Source organism: Pituophis catenifer, unplaced genomic scaffold (genome assembly GCF_029215685.1).
Source record: "Pituophis catenifer annectens isolate HBS135680 unplaced genomic scaffold, rPitCat1.0.hap2 SCAF_1, whole genome shotgun sequence".
NCBI lineage: Eukaryota > Metazoa > Chordata > Lepidosauria > Squamata > Colubridae > Pituophis > Pituophis catenifer.
Window position 1 is genome coordinate 113,767,316 of NW_027256881.1, and position 21,041 is coordinate 113,788,356.

General features: G+C 37.5%; 1 protein-coding gene across 1 annotated transcript in view; it reads left to right on the top strand.

The window, feature by feature from the left end:
- Positions 1-20,778, top strand: part of UBE3D (ubiquitin protein ligase E3D) — a 42,135-nt gene extending 21,357 nt beyond the window's left edge. The window contains exons 5-10 of the mRNA XM_070954325.1: positions 850-919; positions 4,914-4,983; positions 8,046-8,154; positions 9,131-9,300; positions 19,538-19,676; positions 20,761-20,778. Coding sequence (XP_070810426.1) covers positions 850-919; positions 4,914-4,983; positions 8,046-8,154; positions 9,131-9,300; positions 19,538-19,676; positions 20,761-20,778 — 576 coding nt within the window. The remainder of the gene's footprint in view (positions 1-849; positions 920-4,913; positions 4,984-8,045; positions 8,155-9,130; positions 9,301-19,537; positions 19,677-20,760) is intronic.
- The last annotated feature ends 263 nt before the right edge of the window (positions 20,779-21,041 follow it).

A 21,041-nucleotide genomic window follows, 5' to 3' on the forward strand; every position in this document is an offset into this window, starting at 1 on the left:
CCCACCATCTTGACTGTAATCCAACACACTTGGAAGACAGCTATTCTCTTTGACTTTCTTTTTCTCCACTTATCAATTAAAGGTGTTATGAGCAAAGTCATAATAGGTAAATGTGTTATGAACGAAGTCATTCGTCCAACTGGCTCAGTCGATTTAGACTGGTAGCAGCAATCCATGCCCTCTCTTAAAAGGGTTGTCACATTTGCCTGGCCATTTGGAAATGTCCTGGGTTTTTCTGCAAAGGAAGTTACGTGACCTGCCATTGCACTTTCCTCCTCCTTTTCTCACTCAGAATGTTGCAAAATGGAAATAATTATTTCAATCAACATGACTTACAGGTCTGCTCATGAATTACTAGAGCATGTTACATTCTTAAATGTGGGTTTGATGATTATATCTCTTCTCAAATAGCTTTTGGTAATTTGATGCTGAAATTGCTAGTGCTTTTCTATTGTGCACGAATCTAGAATTCATGGTGAAGTCTTCAGTCTTCTTGGTGACTGAATATACACACCCGCGCCTCAATTTTAATAAAATGTTCCCTGCGAATAAATCATCCGCTTCGCATTTTAATGACTGTGCACTAGTGGGCTCTTTATTGTAGACAGTAATGGCGGGGACCAGGTTCAGTCATTTTTAAGGGCTGATTGGTCATTGTTACGGAATTATAATAGTCTTCCTTAATATGTTCATGCTGGGAGTTTGAAAGAAACATGGGCTCATTTGTCTGGAATATAACAGGAGGAAATTGGCCAGTAGATTGAATTATTTGTAGACATTTTAAGCAGATTTTCTCCTCATGTATCTACCAAATAAGAAGACATTTAAATCTTTTTCTTTGCTTTGCAGAATTCACAGGCAAATAGTAAAATAATTTGCAAGCGCTGCAAGACGTTGTTGGGAGAAGCTATGCCCTCAGGTACTGAATTCTCAGACAAAATCTTTGAAAGCTGTTTTAGTCACCTACTGCTAGAGAGGTTTTAAAATGACCTGTTAAAATGAAATGTTAAAGCCCATTTTAGATAGGTTTGAAAGCGCCAAGGTCTTTCTTTCCTTTATTCTAAATATATTTTCATTAAGCAGCCATAAAATTTGTCTGGATTTAGGAACAAAAAAAATTAATTAGGGAGAATACTGTAAATGTACCTGCAAAGTCAGGTATACCCCTACTTCCCAGAGAGTAAAGTTGCCCATCTCAAAGAATTATATGAAGAGTTGCTATTTCCTGTAAGACTGTCTTGCCACCACAAGCTTCTTTCTACGATAAAATATTGTTGCCATTTTCCTATTAGTTCTGAGCTGAGTAAAACCATTTCCCCTACTTTCCTAATTAAGCCAATTCTCTTTTTGAGGAAGGGGTGTCACTGCGTTCTTTTATTTACCAGCTGAGCTCATTATTTCTGGACTATCAGACTTTCCATAGCTTGCCAAGAATTGTTATCAGTAAGCAAAACTGCACATGTCCACCCCACATTCTCACACTCTTTCCTTTGTTCTTTTGCCAGAAAGGTCCGGCTGAGAAATAGCCGAACTTTTGCAAAAATGTAACAATTACTTTTCTTAGTTAGTGAGATGTTTTATTTTCTTTATAACAAATAAATGAGTTTTCTTAGAAAATATCTTCGGGGTTTGTTTTCTTAAAGTATGCAACAAGGAAAAGGTCTCGATCCACTCCTCGTAATCAGGCACAATTATCCCAAAAGCAGAATGGGATTAATCAATGCCCTGACAAGGGGCACCTTATTTGCTTTGTTTTTCTTTTTTCTTATTTTAACAAAAAAAAATCTAGCTAGGGTACAGCAGATGGGGAACTTTGACTGGTCTTGAAAAGCTAACTGGATATTAGCCCTCAGAGGGGCGGCTACCAAGAAGCCCCAGGACATACATTCATACATACAGTAACAGAGTTGGAAGGGACCTTGGAGGTCATCTAGTCCAACCCCCTTCTCACGCAGGAGACCTATACATATACACACACACACACACACATACATATATATATTTATATCTTGCTTTTAATATTTTTACAAATGACTCGAGACGGCAAATGAACCCAGCACACCTTCCTCCTCATGTTTTCTCCACAGCAACAACCCTGTGTGCTGGACTGAGCTGAGACCCAGCAGGTTCTGACAGGTTCTGGAGAACTGGTAGTTGAAATTTTGAGTACTTCGGAGAACCGGCAAATGCTACCTCTGGCTGGTCCCAGAGTGGGGTGGGAATGGAGATTTTGCAATATCCTTCCCCCAGGAGTGGGGAGGGAATGGGGATTTTGGAGTATTTTTCCCCTGGAGTGGGGTGGGAATGGGGATTTTGCAGTATCCTTCCCCTGTGGTGGGGTGGGAATGGAGTTTTTGCAGTATCCTTTCCCTGCCACGCCCACCAGGCCACACCACACCCACCAAGCCACACACACAGAACCGGTAGTAAAAAAATTTGAATTCCCCCACTGGCTGAGAGTGACTGGTCCAAGGTCACCAAGCTGGCTTTCATGGCTAAGGCAGAACTTGAACTCATGGTTTTTTAAACCTGGTGCCTTAACAACTAGACCAAACTGGTTCTCTCTGTTAATAGACTGGGGAAGAAAAATACATCTCAGAAGAAGGAAACAGCAAACCCCTTCTGTATATTTTCCAAGCAATTTACACACAACCAACTGACCACACTGGCACACAAGACATTTATAAACTAAGAAGAGAATAGGACAAGAAAATTCTGCTGATGATGTTACCTAATCTGGTAATGAAACGTTCAGAAATTAAATTAAACAAGCTTGCAGAGCAAATCCACTGCAAAAAAAAAAAAAAGGATTTGGGTGTCTATGATGTCACCAGCTATTGAACTTGAGTCAAAGGAGAATTCACTTTTTTTGGAATGAGCAAAAGGATATTTTTGTGTTTTAACATGTAGCAGAAGGGAACAAGAAAAACAAAGGCAGTTGCTGGGGGCTGGTAATGGAAAGAGGTTGAGTGAATAAAAGGGATATTTCAAGACAACTTCAAGATCCTTTCTGCATGATTTTAGTTTACAAAGCAAAATTTGGTTACTCTTCATACAGTTTTTTTTGAAGTAGAAAATATTGGAAGGGTTATTTTCTCAGTGTGAGCAATTTTATAGGTACTTTGGAGTTCTTGACAAAGATAGTGCTGAGGAAGGGGAAAAGAAAGACATTGAATAGTATTAGGGAGACATTAGAAATCACACACACCACATAAACTTCAACTCACCAGTTGTCTCTGTAGAAAAAGTAAAAAGCACTTGATACATTAGGAATGGATGAGCAAAGACTTTCTCCAAAAAGTGTTTCTGCTTTTACCCCAACCTTAGTGACTTTTAAAAGTATGGCCCTCCCAGAGATTTCTGCAAATGCCATCTGTCTTTGGAATTGGAGGGGGGGGGCTGAAATACACATGTCTCCGGGTGGTCCGGCTTGAGGAAAAGCTACCCTACCACATTGCTTGCTTGGACTGTTAAAACCAAATTTTAAAATTTTTTGGGAACAGTTTCAATTTTGTATGCATTAATAATGCATTTGAATAATACAAACATCCCTGCAATGTGAAAGCATAACAGACTGTAAATATTTACGAAATTGCTACATATTTTTTCCAATTCATCCTCTTCTCCGGTCTTTAATGAATGACTGACATGCAGAAGTTTAACAAGTTTAAGGTTTTATTTATTGCACAGCTCCATGTCAGAAGGAGGACAGGATCAGGCCTAGGCGAAAAGAAATCCCTCCATCTGTGCTTATGGATAATTTTTAAGAACGCTCCAAATTGTAATTCTTCAGAAGAGCCAGACTCAAAGAGTCATGTTGCCTAGCATCCAACAGTAGTCAACCTGGTGTCTTTGGAAAATTGAAAAGGAGCATGCGATTTATAACCTTCTCCCGCTGTTGGTCATAGAAGATGTGTTTAATGGTGTGCCGTGCTCTGAATTAATATACTCATCATTTTGACTAATTGCCTTTTTGAAAATGAAAAACCTCTTGATCCTGGAATGCTTGTCAGCATATTCGAAGCATCATTTCAACTTATTAAGCATTACAATGAAAAAAATTAAAAAATGATACAAATTAAAAAAAGTAAAAGAATAATTTTTTTTAAAAAAAAATAAAAACGGAAAAGATGGAAAAAAGAAAATAAGAATACGGTAAAAAAGAAAAAGAAAATAAATATATAAAAAAGTGGCTTCTCCTTTCATCACAGCAAGTATAAATAATTTTAGTTAACTTATCACTTTGTCTTAAAATGCAACCGAGGATCTCTTCTTCTTTTACCTCATCTCTTGCTGATAAATAAAACCTAAGAACTTTCACTCAGCGAAAGTCCATTAAGGGTTATCAGAGATAACAATTTATATTTTTTAACACTTTCCCAGTTGATTTTATTTTGTAAGGGAATTGGTGTGTTTGTGGTAGGTCTCCTTGAGAAAGAAGGAAGGATACAAGGAAGGGAAAGCAGAAAAAAATGCCATTTTGTTGTTTGACATGGGCACACAAGGAATTATTTTGGATAGGATAGAAATTGTTGCAGTGTTGGCAGTAGAGGTAGGTTTAATATTTATTTGAGTCCCTTTCTCCATTTTAGTGTTCTCTCTAGGCCTAGTTCCATGTGGCTCTTCTCTTAGCTCAGTGTTTCTCAACCTTGGTAGCTTGAAGATAGGTGGACTTCAACTCCCAGAATCCCCCAGCCAGCAGCGCTGGCTGGGGGATTCTGGGAGTTAAAGTCCACCCATCTTCAAGCTTCCAAGGTTGAGAAACACTGTCTTAGCTACGTAGTTCTATGTGTTCTATCTCCTCAAACTTGTTCTTTGTTTCCTTGTTATGTTTTCATGACTTATTGACTTAAGTTGTGTTGTCATTGTACATTAATTCATATGGTACAAAGATTTCATTTTCCCCCTCATAGGTGTCATAAAATACTATTTCACAGAATTGCTTATTCAGCCATCTGAAGACAGCTTTTGCATAATACCAAGGTAGTATCACGTATTTCTATATTAAAATGGTATGGCTTGTCAAATGCTATATGTAAAGCAACTTTTTGATAACTTCCCCTTTGGGGAAATTAATTCAAAACCCTATGTATAGTTTAAGTAATGATAATTGTGTATTCACTAAATATACTTATTGTTTCCCTGCTCTTTTTCTTTCTCTTTTAGTTGTGTAATTAGGGTATGACGTTAGGGAATATAAACATTGAAATCAAAGATATTGGAGACCATTAGATGACTCTATATCAATTTCTTATATTTCAAATGTCCAATTTTAAAGGCACAATCTCTCTTCTGGGTTACAGAGTTGGCCAAAAGTATAAGTATCTCTCATTTAAATCCAGTAATGGCTTTTAACTTATAGAGATATCAATAATTATGCCATGCCATTTTCATTTGTTTTATTCTTTATAGGAATATGTTATGTCATACATCAAATGCAAACTTTCTGCTTTATGGATTAAAAAATGGTGGATTCCATTTACTTGTTTTTTTGTTGTTGTTTTTTAGTTTGATTTATATGCCGCCCTTCTCCGGAGACTCAGGGCGGCTTGCAATGCATTAAGCAATAGCCTTCATTCTTTTGTATATTTTATACAAAGTCAGCTTATTGCCCCCACAAACTGGGTCCTCATTTCACCTACCTTAGAAAGGATGGAAGGCTGAGTCAACCTTGAGCCTTGGAGAGATTCGAACCAGCAGAAATTGCAGGCAGCTGTGTTAATAACAGGGTGCACTAAACCATTGTACTATCAAGGTTTCAACTTGTTTCATGGCAAATTGGGATTCTTTGGGAAAAAGTGAAGGATACCAATACTTTTGGCCACATCTGTAGCTCCAAATGTCTGAATCTTGTCCTTTTGTTCAAGAGGTAAATAGAAAAGATTGAATCTTGTTTTTTGTTCTCATAGTGCAGGAATCAGCAATCATTTTAAATGGCAGGCACCATGGTGTGATTCTGCATAACATTATAAATTACACCCCAGTAAATAAGTGAACTTGGAACATTAATTTAAAAGAAAGCAATAATTAAAAAACCGAGATTTTATGAGATTTCACGTAAGAACATAGAAATTTTGGCACTGTTTAACATTCTTATAAAATTTTGGCAATTAAAAAAATACTTTCATGTAACTTTTAAAAGGGTGGAAGGTCCTTGAGCCTGTTTCATAGCTTTGAAAATATAGGTGCTCCGTTGCTCACTCTTCTTTCCAAACAAGGTTTAGGCAATTTTCATAGCTGGTAGCAAAGTTAGTAGAGAAATGTTCACTCTTGTTGCATCTGTAAAACCAAATCCACCCTTTTATTAAAACCAGAAGTATTTTCTATTCTTCTGGAATAGAAGGTTCCAGAATGGAATAGAAGGTTTTTATATTGGTTATTCTGCCCTTGAAAATGCTTTTAATATCTTGACAATGCCCTTGTAAAATCATTGTTTCCAGTATGCTTACAACAGAATTAATAAGTCCCCAACCCAATCATTTACTTGCTGCTGTAGCAAGGGTTAGGGTTAATCAGTGGCACATTATGCAAACCTAATGTTGCTTTAATTAATTTCTGCCATGAATCATATAATTGCCAATTAAAAGCTGGTATCTAGCTACCACTTTCTAGCCTATGCAGCTTTCAGATTCATTAAAGTTTCTACCTTTTTAATTGTAAGATGACATTTGACTAAAACACGTCATTCTGAAGGGAAAAATCACAGAATGTAGACTGTTGCCATCAGTATATAAAGGGGGGATTTTCTAGCATTTGTTTTATGCCTGCATCACACTGGACATCAAAAATGTAGTGATGGCCAAGAATAAGTGTATACTGAGAGTCACTGCAATTGAACAAAAGCACGGTGGCTCATGTGGTTAGGATGCTGAGTTTGAGGTTAGCAAGCCCGTGTTTGAGACGAGTATTGCCGTGGGGTGGGGTGAGCTCCCGTCCTTTCCTCCAGCTCCTGCTGGGGATATGAAAGGAGCTCCCAACTGGGCATCCTCTGGACAACGGTGATGTTACCAGCTAATGTTTTCAAGCTGGAAGTGCCTCGGTACTTCTGACAGGAATGTGATGCAATTGTAGTTGCATACTTTTAAGTGTACAATAATAAAAAAATAATTCTGAAAACTCTGTTGGTGTCGGACACTTGGCTTCCTCCATACTGTGGGTCCAGTATATACTCAGGACAGGCAATGTTAATAATATTGGTGCATACTCTCATTAATCTAAAGTACTTTGTCTTGGACCCATTCTGATTCAAAATAGATGTGGCAATTTATTATGATGTAGGTAAACAGAGTTTTTGGAACTATGGGAGAAGGATGGAAATACGAGGGCAGGAGAACAAATGGATTGCTATGCTTAAAGAATTCAAAACTGCTTTGGACAGTATTTTGTTAATTATACTCTGTCTTAAATGTAAAAAAATTCCATTTGAAGAGCCAGTTTTATTAACAAAGACTCATGTGTATTGACCACAGCTGAGTTTTATCCCTGCCTCTTTTCCAATAGGAAAAGAAAATTCCTTGTTTTTCTTTTCTGCTGTTTCATACTTGCTGCTGCCCAGTGGAGTCCCAAGAAAGATAGAAATGCTTCTAGAAAATGCTAAAATGTGACTTGGTCAAATGTAGCCTTGCGGCCTGAAGCTGTCCCATTAGGTTGGGACCCTAGGTCCTACCAGTGTTGTTTTGATAGATCTGAAGGATAGTGGGGGATGAGACAAGAATGTACTAGAAGTCCTAGAATGGGCAGACTGCTGGCTGAATGTGGCCCTCAGAATCCTATTTACAGCCTCTATTCTCCCAAATTTATGAGGGCAACATTTTCTTTCCTGTTTTAAGTAGGTGTAAAATTGCCACAACAATGTGCTGCAACACATCCTAGGAGATTATGAACTAAAAATACAGCTAGTGGGACCTAAAAAGTTTGGTTTAAAAAGGTTAATTACTAGAATGGGTTACTGGGCCTAGAATGTTTCTTTGACATTCTCATTTGTTTTTCAAATAATGGTATTTCTTGGTATTTTATATATAATTGTCTTTTCGGCTCCAAAACAGGTCTTCCTTTATACAGACTGTTGTAGCCAAGTGCTTCATGGAACTCACATTCTCTAGAAGCACATTTAGGTTCAGCATCCAAGGAATGGATGGCACAGTCTATATCTTGGTAAGTCACAAACCTTAGTGTTGCTTATTAGAAACTTCCTCATCTTGTTACAGACTTACCCAGCTGTTAAGGCCTGCAGAAGGAACTCTTTTGAAGAAGTTCACACTAACAGTTAGGCAAGCCAGGGTATTCTTCCTGCATTGTTCTCAGATTGTTCTCAGATTGGTATTCTTCCTTCATTGTTCTCATCCTATGCTTACTTCTTAAATTATTTTAATGCAATTGTATTGATAATTTAAATCTGTACCTTTAGCTTTTATATTCTGTTTTTGTTTCAGAGTTTTGATACAGGTAGTCCTCAACTTAAAACAGTTCGCTTAGTGACCCAGCAAACCCAGTGGTGGGATTCAGCCAGTTCTCACCACTTCGGGAGAACCAGTTGTTAACTTTCTGAGCAGTTTGGCAAACTGGTTGTTGGAAGAAATCATTAGGGCAGAGAACCGGTTGTTAAATTACTTGAATCCCACCACTGAGCAAACCCTTGTATTTCTAATGGGTGTTCTTTGCTGGAACGTCCAAAAGGCTGGAAACCAGGAAAACAAAATCCAAACCCATCATAAATCACAGTCATGTGACTGTGGAATGCGGCAACCAGCTGTAAAGGTGAGCCGGTTGCCAAGTGCCTAAAATGTGTCTTGTGATCAAGGGATTGTGGACAAGCATCAGAACTCCGAAACCGGGTCAGTAGTAGTAGTAATAGTAGTAGTGTTCTCTATGGTCTTTTATGTGAGAAAATGGAATAGAATAGAATAGAATAGAATAGAATAGAATAGAATAGAATAGAATAGAATAGAATAGAATTCTCTATTGGCCAAGTGTGATTGGATACACAAGGAATTTGTCTGGTGCATAATAATAGTTCCACTTTCATTTATCTCTATTTGTGCTTGCTAATGAACAACCTGAATATAGTAGAATTCTATATGTGGACTAAGCTCATTAAAATGTGACTTATAAGAATGTTTCTTATCCATAGATGTGGGTATTGAATTGTGACACACTGATGGTGGAAACATCAGGAAACCCAGTTTCCAAAAATGTTTTTACATTACTTGAACCTGAGCTGTCATCTCCTATGAGGCCTGCTGAGATTCATAAAGCTGTTAAAGTTCTTTACCATCCTTGTACTGAGAACAGAAACAAGGAGTAAGTACTGATTCTGCATATATATTTTTAAAAGACATTGTAATAGATGACCTTCATTCCCAAATGTTTTTATATAGTATAATTTCTGAAATCCAGTGTCTTCTTAAGCCAGTGAAATCTATTTGACAAATCTCTTCAGGACAGTTTTAAATTATTGTGCAGCTTGTATTATGTGTGTATGAATATAAATGTATATGCTACCACCCCTATTCACCACAAACACCCACAGTGTAACTCAGATAGATAAATAATAACACATGGATATCAAATCTGTACAACATCAACATAATTTAATTGTGTTCTGATACTATTGGTTGGGGTTTGTTCTTTTCATAGACATTAAAATTAAAATATCTATGATAAGAACAAACCCTAACCAATAGTACCAGAACACAAATTATAATCAATATTATCTACATGCCACAGATAATAGCATAAATACAGTAATGAAATATTAGCCAACTCTAGCAGGACAACAGTAACTCACCCAAAGCCCTTCCAGAACAATTCAATGTGTAAAACATCCTTAAAAATCATCACATTGTGACAAGTTTATCACTAAAAGGATGTAATTCCTCAGGGTTGTAGACATTACAGAAAACTGCTATGTCTCCTATTCATCCACTTTAATTTTACAAACATATATAAAAATGAAATGTTCCTTTCTGTGTTAGGTGTGTACAGTATACGGTGTGTAAAAACTATAATTTATTAACAGTCTATTTTCACTATCTTTTGGACGCTTATGCATAGTTCTTTAATGACTTGCTTTTTAAAATAAACGTGTATGACCTAGGAAAGTTGAATGAATGCAAATGTTAGTACCGCTGGCTTTTGATTTTCTCTATAATTAATTTTCTGCTTAATTTAATGGATTTGAATTCTGAGGCTTTAACAAGAGATTACTTTTGTTCCTTATATGTTTAATGTACTGTAGTAAGGAACCAATTGACATGCAAATCTGTTTTGTACCTCTGGAAACAGTAAAGCTACAATGGAGAACATTTTAAAACAGCTGATACGATAAGTTGGCTGGATTCTTATCAATAGTTTTTTTAAATATAGCTGCCTTTATTATTTTTTTTAAATGCATCCTCTATAATCCATATTTATGTAAAATCTTTATTTCCTTGCTGTTTTAAGAGATGATTTATGGCACCTTAGAACATGCAACCAAGCAACTATAGTATATACCTTCTTCATACCTCAAACATACTGGAATTTTGTTGATGGACTTGAAATCTGGGCATCTGAGTTCATATGAAAAACTGACACTTGCTGAAAACAGGAATTTATAACAATGAGAACAAGAATAGTGTCTCTTGAAGCTATAAAATGTTGTTAATCCTCAAAATCCTACCTAGCATGGTCACTCAGGTATTATAAGAATTGTGACTCTAAAAATATGAAGCATGCCTTGTTGCCTCTTCCTGGGCTAGTGTGATGAGCAAAAAATTGGGTGTTTTTCTGGGAAAAGTAGAGATTATGTGGAGACAGGAGTATTTTCAAATAGTTCAAAGTCTATTATGTAAAGTATTTATTAATTTATGTTTTATTAGGTTTAAAATTGGCACAGAGTTTTTATTGTAAGAATTAATTGTAGAAGACTTTGTCTTCAGAGTTAGTTAGCTCTTTTTTCTTTCAGATTATTAAACGGAGTCTGAGCATCCATCAGTTGGAGACGTTGTAGCTGTAGGACTGGGACAAAATATATTTTTTTCCATAAGATTTCCATAAGAAATCTGCAATTTCAAATACTGGATATTTTGGGTATTCTTTCCTATTCATGATGGGCTTGTGAACGTATTTCTAAGATTTATGGACTAATTTTATAAGAAAAATAGTAATTACAGATTTGTGGATAAATAAATCCAAACTTTTTCCAGGATTCCTAATTAATATGGCCCAACAGTCATGACTCAAGATCTAAAGAGTTGTAATGTATTCTCAGTACATCTGGTATATACCAGATTAGGGGTAGTTATTTTGAACACTTATGTAAAGGGTAGGCAACCTAGTGACAATAGATACCAATGGGCTCACTTTCTGTCCTGACTTCATTTTTAGATATTTTAAAATAAATATATAGGAAATTGCCTTCTGCATTATTTTTTATAGAACACTTGTGTATCTTGAAGCCTTTTTAGGAAATCAAAATGGTGGCTGACTCCAGCCCAATCTTAGTTTGAAAATATGTTCATTTGCCCACCCCCACCCCCAAATAAACAGAGGTTTAGCGCAACATAGAAGAGGGAGGGCAGGTAGCCATCCTCCAGTTTGCCTTCTAGTAATGAGTTGTGAGAGGCCACAAACTTCATGGCATCCATTTTGTGAGAATACTCATAAGAAACTCTGTATAGTCCCAAATGTGCCTAAAACAGTTTACTGTGAATTTCATCCAGGATGTTTATAGATTCCTTACCAGAATTTGCACAGAGAAGACACTGGGACCTAGTCTGAGAAATCATGCACTATGCAATTTTTCCATATCCTGTCACAACTCACTTACCAGGAACTCATGTTTCCATCACTGTATACCACAAAATGTAATGATGAATGCTCTTCAGTGCTCATTTTTATTGACAGAGCTTATTAAGCAGGGAACATGTGAGCTTTTTGTTTTCTTGGTGTTTGTAAATCTCCTAGCAATTACGAAGCACTTCTGTAATTTGTAAAGACATTATGAAGGAGGATGTCACATAACAAGTTCTTAATACATTCAAAAGCATTTGTGGATCTCTTAAAACATTGTGTATTCCAAAAGCAGAGTTGTTCTTATTGAGCTGATATTTTTCATCTGCTTGCAGTACAGAAGGCAGCATAATTTTTTCCCCAAATCCCATTTATGTTGTCAGAAGTAGGCTTGCATCACTGATTGGAAATGCGAGACTGTATTTCTCTTTGGGTATCAATGAGATGAATATAGCTGCTGGAAAATAATTAATTAATGGGCGGTGCTTATAATCCATCCTGTCCTAAAGGGCTCTAGGCAGCATACCAATAGCAAAACAACAAAATGTAAGAAAAACATAATAAAATCCACTACACTTTAATTGGATTAACTGGGAAAGCTGTGTTACTTATGCCAACAAGGACAGGCTAAAAATAAAAATAAATATACCAGTATCTAGAAGATGAACAGTCAAAGTACACAAGATCCATTAAAATTAACGACCTGCTGTTTTATTGATCACAAACCAGCTCCAGTGGAATGAATACATTTCTGGTTTCTGGCAAAAAACATTCATTGGATATAATAGCTTTACTTAATGACTATAATGTTTGTTTAACAAGTGGCACAAAATGGTCATAAAATTGGTCGTGGTCATGTGGTGACTTACTTAATGACTGGATCGAGATATGGCCATATTTCTGGGCTCATTTGGGGTCTTACTCTCCTTAACCTTAGCTGAAATGGTCTGATTAGTGCTTCTGATTAGAAAGGCAGGATATAAATCAAATAAATAAATGATTAATCCCACTTAAGAGAATACAACTTTTCTAGTGCTTTAAATGTGGTGTTTAGGTTACCATACCTGGAGAAAGGATCCCATGGCTTGAATGTTACTACTGAAAAGCTTTCCAGTTCTCTTCCAAAAAACAGCTAGAAAATTACCTTTTAGGGATCCCAATATAGATGAGAGAAAACAGATCCTCTAATTCTAAATAATTTGGGACTTCATTTCCCATCCAAAACCTTGAATCAACTTAGTAGTAAGGAAAAATGTTCTGACAGTTAGAACAATTAATCAGTGGAATGATTTGTCTCCAGAAGTTGTGGATGCTCCAACCCTGGAAGTTTTTAAGAAGAGATTGGACAAACATTTGTCTAAAATAGTATAGGGTTTCATGACTCAGCAGGGGGTTGGACTAGAAGACCTCCAAGGACCCTTCCAACTCTATTATCCCGTTAACTGAACTGTAACATGAATTGGTAGCTAACAGAGATCTAAAGTAGTATAGAACGTTAATGGTGACCACGGTATAAGAGTTGTAGCTACTGTAAGCAATTTAACCGTAACAACTTAACAGAATTATGCAGCAGTTGTTGGTGCTTAGAGTGTCTCCTTTAGAGTTAGTAGTTTCTACACAATACGGCAGGGGTCCTCAAACTTGGCAGCTTTAAGACTTGTGGACTTCAACTCCCAGAATTCTCCAGCCAGCTATGCTAGAGTTGAAGTCCACAAGTCTTAAAGCTGCCAAGTTTGAAGACCTCTGCAATACAGTTTGTATGATAGGGATAATTGAAATACTCCCCCTCTCCATCTGCAATTTCTAATAGTTCAGTCCCTAAATGAAACTGCTGACCTTTTGGGTTTCTGTAATCTGTCACTGAGCTAAACAAGAGAACTACACAATTTTGCCCCTCCCAGAATCTAAAACCATGATACTGATTTGATTGTGATTTTTATTAGGAAAGCAGCTAAGGTTCCTGATAGTTGGGCTGCCTTTATAATTTTGTTTACTTGAAAACTAGATTATTATGTCTGAAAAATCATTTGTCATTAGCTACTGTTTGCAGTGATGTATCATAATTGGCTGCTTTATATCCATTTTAAATAGAGAAGCACATGAATTTTGACAATCTCTTCCCCAAGGCGACATTAGTCAGTGTGAGCTCAAACTGCTGGGTCAACATTTCCTTCCCCAAAGTCATACAAGAGTGTAAAAATTTTATGAGGCGACTTTAACAAGACCCACTGGGATTTGGGATTATTTGTTTTAAGTTCTTATTAAAGAGAAAAAGTTCTGTCCGTGTTTAGGTGGGTAAAGTAAAGCTAGTTCAAGACAGCACTGTTGTTGTAGGGGGAAAAAATTGATAGGGAATATTTGAAATCAAAAAGAACATTGCTTTTTTAGGTATGTGAAGTGTATTTTGCCAGAATAAGTGTTTAATTGTGACAACATACCTTAAAATTCTAAAGTTATTTCTAGATTAATAAGAGCAGCATTTTTGCTTGAAAACAATCTAATAAATAAAAAGGGATGCCCACTGGGATTTTTTTTTTTCCTGCAGCATATTCATATGATATTGTATTTGGAAAAGATTACTGCCTCTCAAGAAAATAAGGTTGGGATCATGATGAAGAGAATACCTTACTGGATGGCTGAAAAAAGACAGACAAAAAAGAAATATATTTTCTTCTTCTCTCCAACCCAAAAAGAGTAATCCTGATACATTCTATTTAAAAGTAGAAGACACCCTTGTTTTGAAATACAGCTCTAGTCCTAGTAATTTCATTGCTCATCTTAGACTATGGTTTGTTGGTTTGGATCATCCTAAACCAGGTTGGGATTTGTCTTTCTCTCTCTGATGGACATAGTAACTGTAGCAGGCAATACAATGTATTTCAACAATTACATAAGTTTATTGAATAGCTTGAAACTTAATAAAAAGACCACCAATTCCAGCACAAGTGTCCAGAGAAATCAACAGTTAATTATAGGTAAAGGTAAAGGTTCCCCTAGCACATATGTTCTAGTCCTGTGATGGTGAACCTATGGCATGCGTGCCAGAAGTGGCACGCAGAGCCCTCTCTGTGGGCACGTGCGCCATTGCCATCTCTTCTGGTTTCCGGCACACACATGTGCGTTGGTCAGCTGGTTTTCACGGGTGCTGGAGCGCCTGAAAATGGCCCAAAAAATGGCCTAAAAACGGCCCAGAAAACCAGCCTGAAACTGCCCCCGAAATGTCCGGAAAACAGCCCAGAAAATGGCCTGAAAAATAGCCCGAAAAACGGCCACAAAATAGGCCATTTTCCAGGCTGTTCCAGCGCTCCGGCATGCACACATGCATGCACACACATTCTGGTTTGGGCACTCGGTGCTGAAAAGGTTCGCCATCTCTGTTCTAGTCATTCCCGACTCTAGGGGGCAATGCTCATCTCCGTTTCAAAGCCAAAGAGCCAGCGCTGTCCAAAGATGTCTCCGTGGTCATGTGGCTGGCATGACTAAATGCCAAAGGTGCATGGAATGCTGTTACCTTCCCACCAAAGGTGGTCCCTATTTTTCTACTTGCATTTTTTACATGCTTTCAAACTGCTAGGTTGGCAGAAACTGGGACAAGTAACAGGAGCTCACCTCATTAAGTGGCACTAGGGATTTGAACCGCTGAACTGCAGACCTTTTGATCGACAAGTTCAGTGTCTTAACCACTGAGCCACCCCATCCCTTCTACAATTGATTATAATGCCTTCTTAATGGGATAAGCAAAGTGATGTCCAAATTGGGGTTATTGGGAATGAGTCCTATTATCCTGCTATTCTAGGGGGGTTGTGTGGGATAGAGTGGGTCAGGATAGGAAAGTAAAATCAGAATAATAAATATTACTTGATCTCACTCACCAATTTTAATCTAATTACAATCTCCATATACTGCTCCTGTTCCAATGGTGAACACCATTACCACTGGAAGGATGAGTGACAAGACCATTCCGGCTCTTAGACCATGACACTGAAAAACCAGAGTAAATAAGCCATCACTGATATTGGAGCAGAACTTTAATAAATCTTACGGTAGGAAGCACGTGATCAAAATGGCTTCAGTCAGGTCAGATTCAGGGTTGAAGTTATGTCCAATATCTGTTTAGATTCTAACACACAACATTTATATACTGTAGGTCTTTGGCTCATTCACTTTTAAGTGAACTCTCCCCACTCACTCTTATTCATCCATCATTCCAACCAGCAAGACACATCTTAAAATAGTTATTTTGCTTACCTAACAATGGTTCAGTTGCAGATTGCACCAATAGAATTGAAACTTACCACTTGTCTAATCATTCCTACTAGAAAATAATTAAAATTACAGACAATGTAAGGTGATCTAGCCATTTATATTTTGCTGCAGATGAAAAAAAGAATAAACGGCCAATCATACATCATATTTTTCATCTGTCAAAATGAAAGCCAGTCAGAAAATATTAGAAGCTATAGACCATCCTTGGAGAAAAAGGGCTAAATTAATTAGCCCCTCTTCCTCTCTCTTCTTATAGTATTAAGCAGAACATTATTATTAGATTCTGACCAGTAATTTTCACTTAATTTAAATTTGAGCATTATTACAATTTTATTTCCTGTTTGGAAGGGAGAGGTTGAGACCTGCAATGATTTCTAATCTAGGAATGTTATGTCCAGACACTGGCTTTCCAGTATCTTCATCCATCAGAATGACCAGTTTGTTGATTGCTAGGTGTCATTATACTCACGTCCTTTGGGCCATTCTGTTTTTCTTTAATATACTAGTGCTGGTCTGGAGTGGAATTATCTCACCACAGTATTCATTCTGGTATGATCTTCTTTTCATGTAGTAATATTTGTAAATCACATCATAACTGCGAAGCAAGCCTTTGCATTAAGTTTTTTGTTAGCCATCCATTATATGTATTCACACAGGTTACTTTTTGCTCATCCATAAATGGTCTTAGGTTTAATCAGGTTCTGTGTCCTTCCTTATTTAGTCTCGGGATTGGCCAGGTCTCTGTTCTGTCCCACTATTCTACTCAGCCGTCCCAGTTTTCTATTTCACATGCTCAGTTTAGATAATGTGTCTGTATCAATCAGTGTTCAGTGTAGTTTCCTTGTGTCCTCATTTCCTTCTCCTGCTGCTGTTCCTATTTTCTTGAAGGTAATGCCCCATTAGAATGATTGAAGCTAATTCAAAACTTTCCCTTACTATTGGCACAGTTCAATTTTCTCCAAATAGAGAGTAATCTTTCACATCCCTCAGAATTTTTTCTTTGACTTTGAATGTTTAGAAAACCTTTTTATTTCCTCTATCCTCAAATCAGGTACCTAAAATTAGCTTCCAACTCAATTAAAAGACTATCAAATTTGATTCCACTCATGGCCCTGAGAAGAAGTCCAAGTGTTGTAGCAGTTCTGGATTTTACATCTTTATAAAATTACAGTATATATTTATTACAGAATTGCAGAATAAGAGTTGGAAGGCACCTTGGAGGTCTTCTAGTCCAATCCCCTGCTCAAGCTGGGATCCTATACCATTCTGGATAAATGGCAGTCCAATCTCTTATTAAAAACTTCCAGTGATGGAGCAGCCACAACTTCTGGAGGCAAGCTGTTCCACTGATGAATTGTTATCACTGACAAGGAATTTCTCCTTTATTCTAGGTTCTCTCTTTGAAAAGCTTCATGTAACTTATATCTTTATAATTGATATCACCTTTATATCTTCTTCAGAAATTCAAGGGTAGCTCTATTGTCATTTTGACCCAGTGATTGATTTAATTTATTTATTTTGCAAACTTCCCTCCCCTCCCCATCTTAATCAAGTAACTCTGGGTGAGTAACAAAACAAAAACAGAAACCTACATATGAAAACAAAACAAAACAAAACAAAACAAAAAAGCCAACAAAAGATGACCAATAAAAATAATCAACTCATCAAAACAGTTGAATAGTGCAGTAGCACTGCAGTAGCATTCTGACTTTGAAGCCAGAGGGAAGAACTAGGGTTTTTTTGGCCAACTGGGTTGGGGCAATCTGAACTCCATGGGAGTGGGAGGGAATGTTTCACAGGAAAAGCTTTCATAAAATCTAGTTTGATTTATACCTACAACTTCCCCAACAAGATAAATGGGCAACTTTCATTGTGTCCAGCATTTTCTCCATCTTCCTCCATTTACCTGGGGATTCTTGTTTGTTTAACCAGCTTGGATTTCTTTTCTGGGAAGTTTGAAAGCATACTTATTCTTTTGTAGTAGTAATTAACTTTCATAATATTGCACTATTGTTAGCAACCCCTCTGGGCTAGCCACTTCTCCAAGGGAGATGAATTTCATAACGTCAGCCTTAGCTTATTTTTAACAGAGGCAGAAGTGTTGATACGTTTTGGTTTTTAATCTCTTGACATCCCACCATAATGGGGCTCTATTCATCAGTGCATGCTCCAGAAGGCTGTATAATGAGCTGCTGTTGAAAGAAGTGAGATTTGTCATCATGCATCACTCTGCAGGGATTCTATGTGCAGGATAGGTTGCCCAAGTATGGTGAATACAAACACATTTTTAATCAAATGGTTCAGCATATAAACTCATGTAAACCTCAAGGATCTGACTGAGGCATAAGCAGTTTAGAGATACTTGGAGGCTGTTTTTCATTGCATACTCCATCAGAGCTAGCATCTTTTTTACCCTGTCAGCTGGCGAGAATTAAGATACAGTGGTTAAAATAACAAAAACAACAGCATATTTTATCAAATCTGTTGGTCAGGCGAAAAGTATAATGATGAAGATTTGGGTTGGCACCAGAGAGATTCAAGTTCAAATTAGTCAGGTAACTGGACAAGTCTCCTCCACCTCCTCCTCCTCCTCCTCCTCCTCCTCCTCCTCCTCCTCTCAAACCAAGCTATCTCACAGGAAATGAACTAAAACTGGCCTAACTCCCTTTTAAAAAACTTTCCCAAATCCTGGAAGTATTGCAGGTTTTTTAACCCTATCTATGCTTTCATGAATTCATTTATGAATTCATTCTACTCTTCTCTGCCTATCTTGCCACATCTTGATAAAATAACTTGTTGATTTTCAAGAGTTGCAGTGGTTAGAATGCAGTACTGCAGGCTGATTTTACTGACTACCAGCTGCCTGCAATTTGGTAGTTTGAATCTCACCAGACTCCAGGTTGACTCAGCCTTCCATCCTTCCGAGGTCGGTAAAATGGGGACCCAGATCGTTGGGGGCAATAGGCTGACTCTAAACTGCTTGGAGAGGGCTGTAAAGCACTGTGAAGCGGTATATAAGTTTAAGTGCTATTGCTATCTTGGAGATAATAACATTCTTTTGTATTACAAGCATATAATTATTATATTGCCATAATTGTGTAAAAGATACCCCATGCATGTGCCTGGCTTTGCAGAATGCTAGGTTCTGTATTTTTGTATCAAAGAACAGGTGGAGCAAGGATCATGGCAGAAACCAAAACAGCACTGAGGATGCCAGGAGTAGCATCTTCTGATATGTCTTAAGAGTCTTCAGTGCATTTAGTTCGCTACTCCCATAAATGGAATCCAAAAATAAATATGATCTCATTAGGCATTTACGATGACAGGCCAACCGCTTAAGTAATTGAATAAGGTTTTAACAAGAGAGCATTATATCCATTGCTCTATTTCTGTGCAGCTAAACCTGCTTATAAGCAACATTTGTTGTTTTTCACTTATTAAAAGTTTAAATTCCCTGCATATTACATTCAGAGGTAACAGAATTCTTGTTTCATTCCAGCCTTGTTGATGCATGGAGAGAAGATATTGGAGTCTCTCCGCTCACATTTCCATCAAAAACCTGTTTGGAACTTCTGTTGATATTATCTCAGAGTAATGTTTCGTTGCCTCCTTCTCTTCGCTGGATGAATTCCTTCCAGGTAAAGAAGTCTTATTATTTGACATCATATTTTAACATTGCAAGAATAAGCTTTGAAATCTAGATCTTTATCCAAATGGAAAAGTTAATAATAGCAGATGTTTCATTGGCCTTTCTTTGCTCTCTTCGTTTAGTATCCAATTATGGTTTGAATAAATCATTTTTATCCATTTTTATGCACAAAATGGAAGATAATATATGAAATTGGAGATGGTGTTGTATTCACTTATTTAACTTACTGAAAATGTTACATTTCCCCCCCTCCTTTGTGCAAGACGTGTCGGGTGATTCTCTGCCCTTTGAGTGATGCTCGCCACCATCAGTCATACAGCATTGTCTTGGAATGTGCTCTTGGAAGATAAATTTCCAAAGCTCCGGTTACTCATTGTGTTGGGGAAATTCCTTTCGGTTCTATCTTCTTCATAAATGGAGGAAGCCCAAAAATCCAATGAGTTCATCATGCTTGTGGCCATATTTTTTTCACTGGAGAGACTTATCTGCCACATTTTAGCCATAACTAGTATTTATACTTATCAATTTAATCCAATTTAATAACATGCTGTAGTGATCCTTGCTACTGAGGGAAAGCTCCCAAGGGCAGTTTTGCTGATATACTACTTGTATGTTACTGCTAAGGGGGCATGATGATAAAGATGCTGAGCTTCTCAGCTGGAGAACTGACAGCCCAGGTTTGACACCCAAACACTGTGTGATGGAGTGAGCTTCCATTACTTGCTCCAGCTCCTGCCTACCTAGCAGTTCAAAAGCTTGCAAATGTGAGTAGATAAATAAGTACCACTTTGTTGGGATGCTAACAGCGTTCTATCCTCGGCATATACTCATGTGGCCAGATGACCATAGAAATGTTTTCGGACAATTCTGGCTCCCTCAGCTAGGAAACGGTGATCAGCACTGCCCCCTAGAGTTGGATACAACTGGAAAAGGGAAACCTTTACCTTACTACTTGCTATTGAGTCCCTGGGGATCTCAAAGTCAGGGACCCAAATAGAGCTCTGATAGAGTATGATGAACCTCAGTTTATTCCTCTTCAGGGGAGAAGCTCAACTTCATTTCCTCTATTTTAGGGAAGCCATCAACCCTGACTCAGTTGGAGGATGTAGCCATCCAATCACCCGATAGGGTTTCTATACTACTTGGGAGAAAGAGTCAGCACCAAGACAGTGGACTGAATGAACAAAGGAAGCCTGTGGCTCTTTAAGGTTTCTTAAAACTGTACTTGAGCAGAAACAGGAGATGGGACAATAATTCTTAAAACGGGTACTAATTCAGCTTGTACATTCTTACTTGAACTTTATCCTCTACCAGAGCCCAAGCCTTGCAAACAAGTTAGAAGACTGTCTCAGGT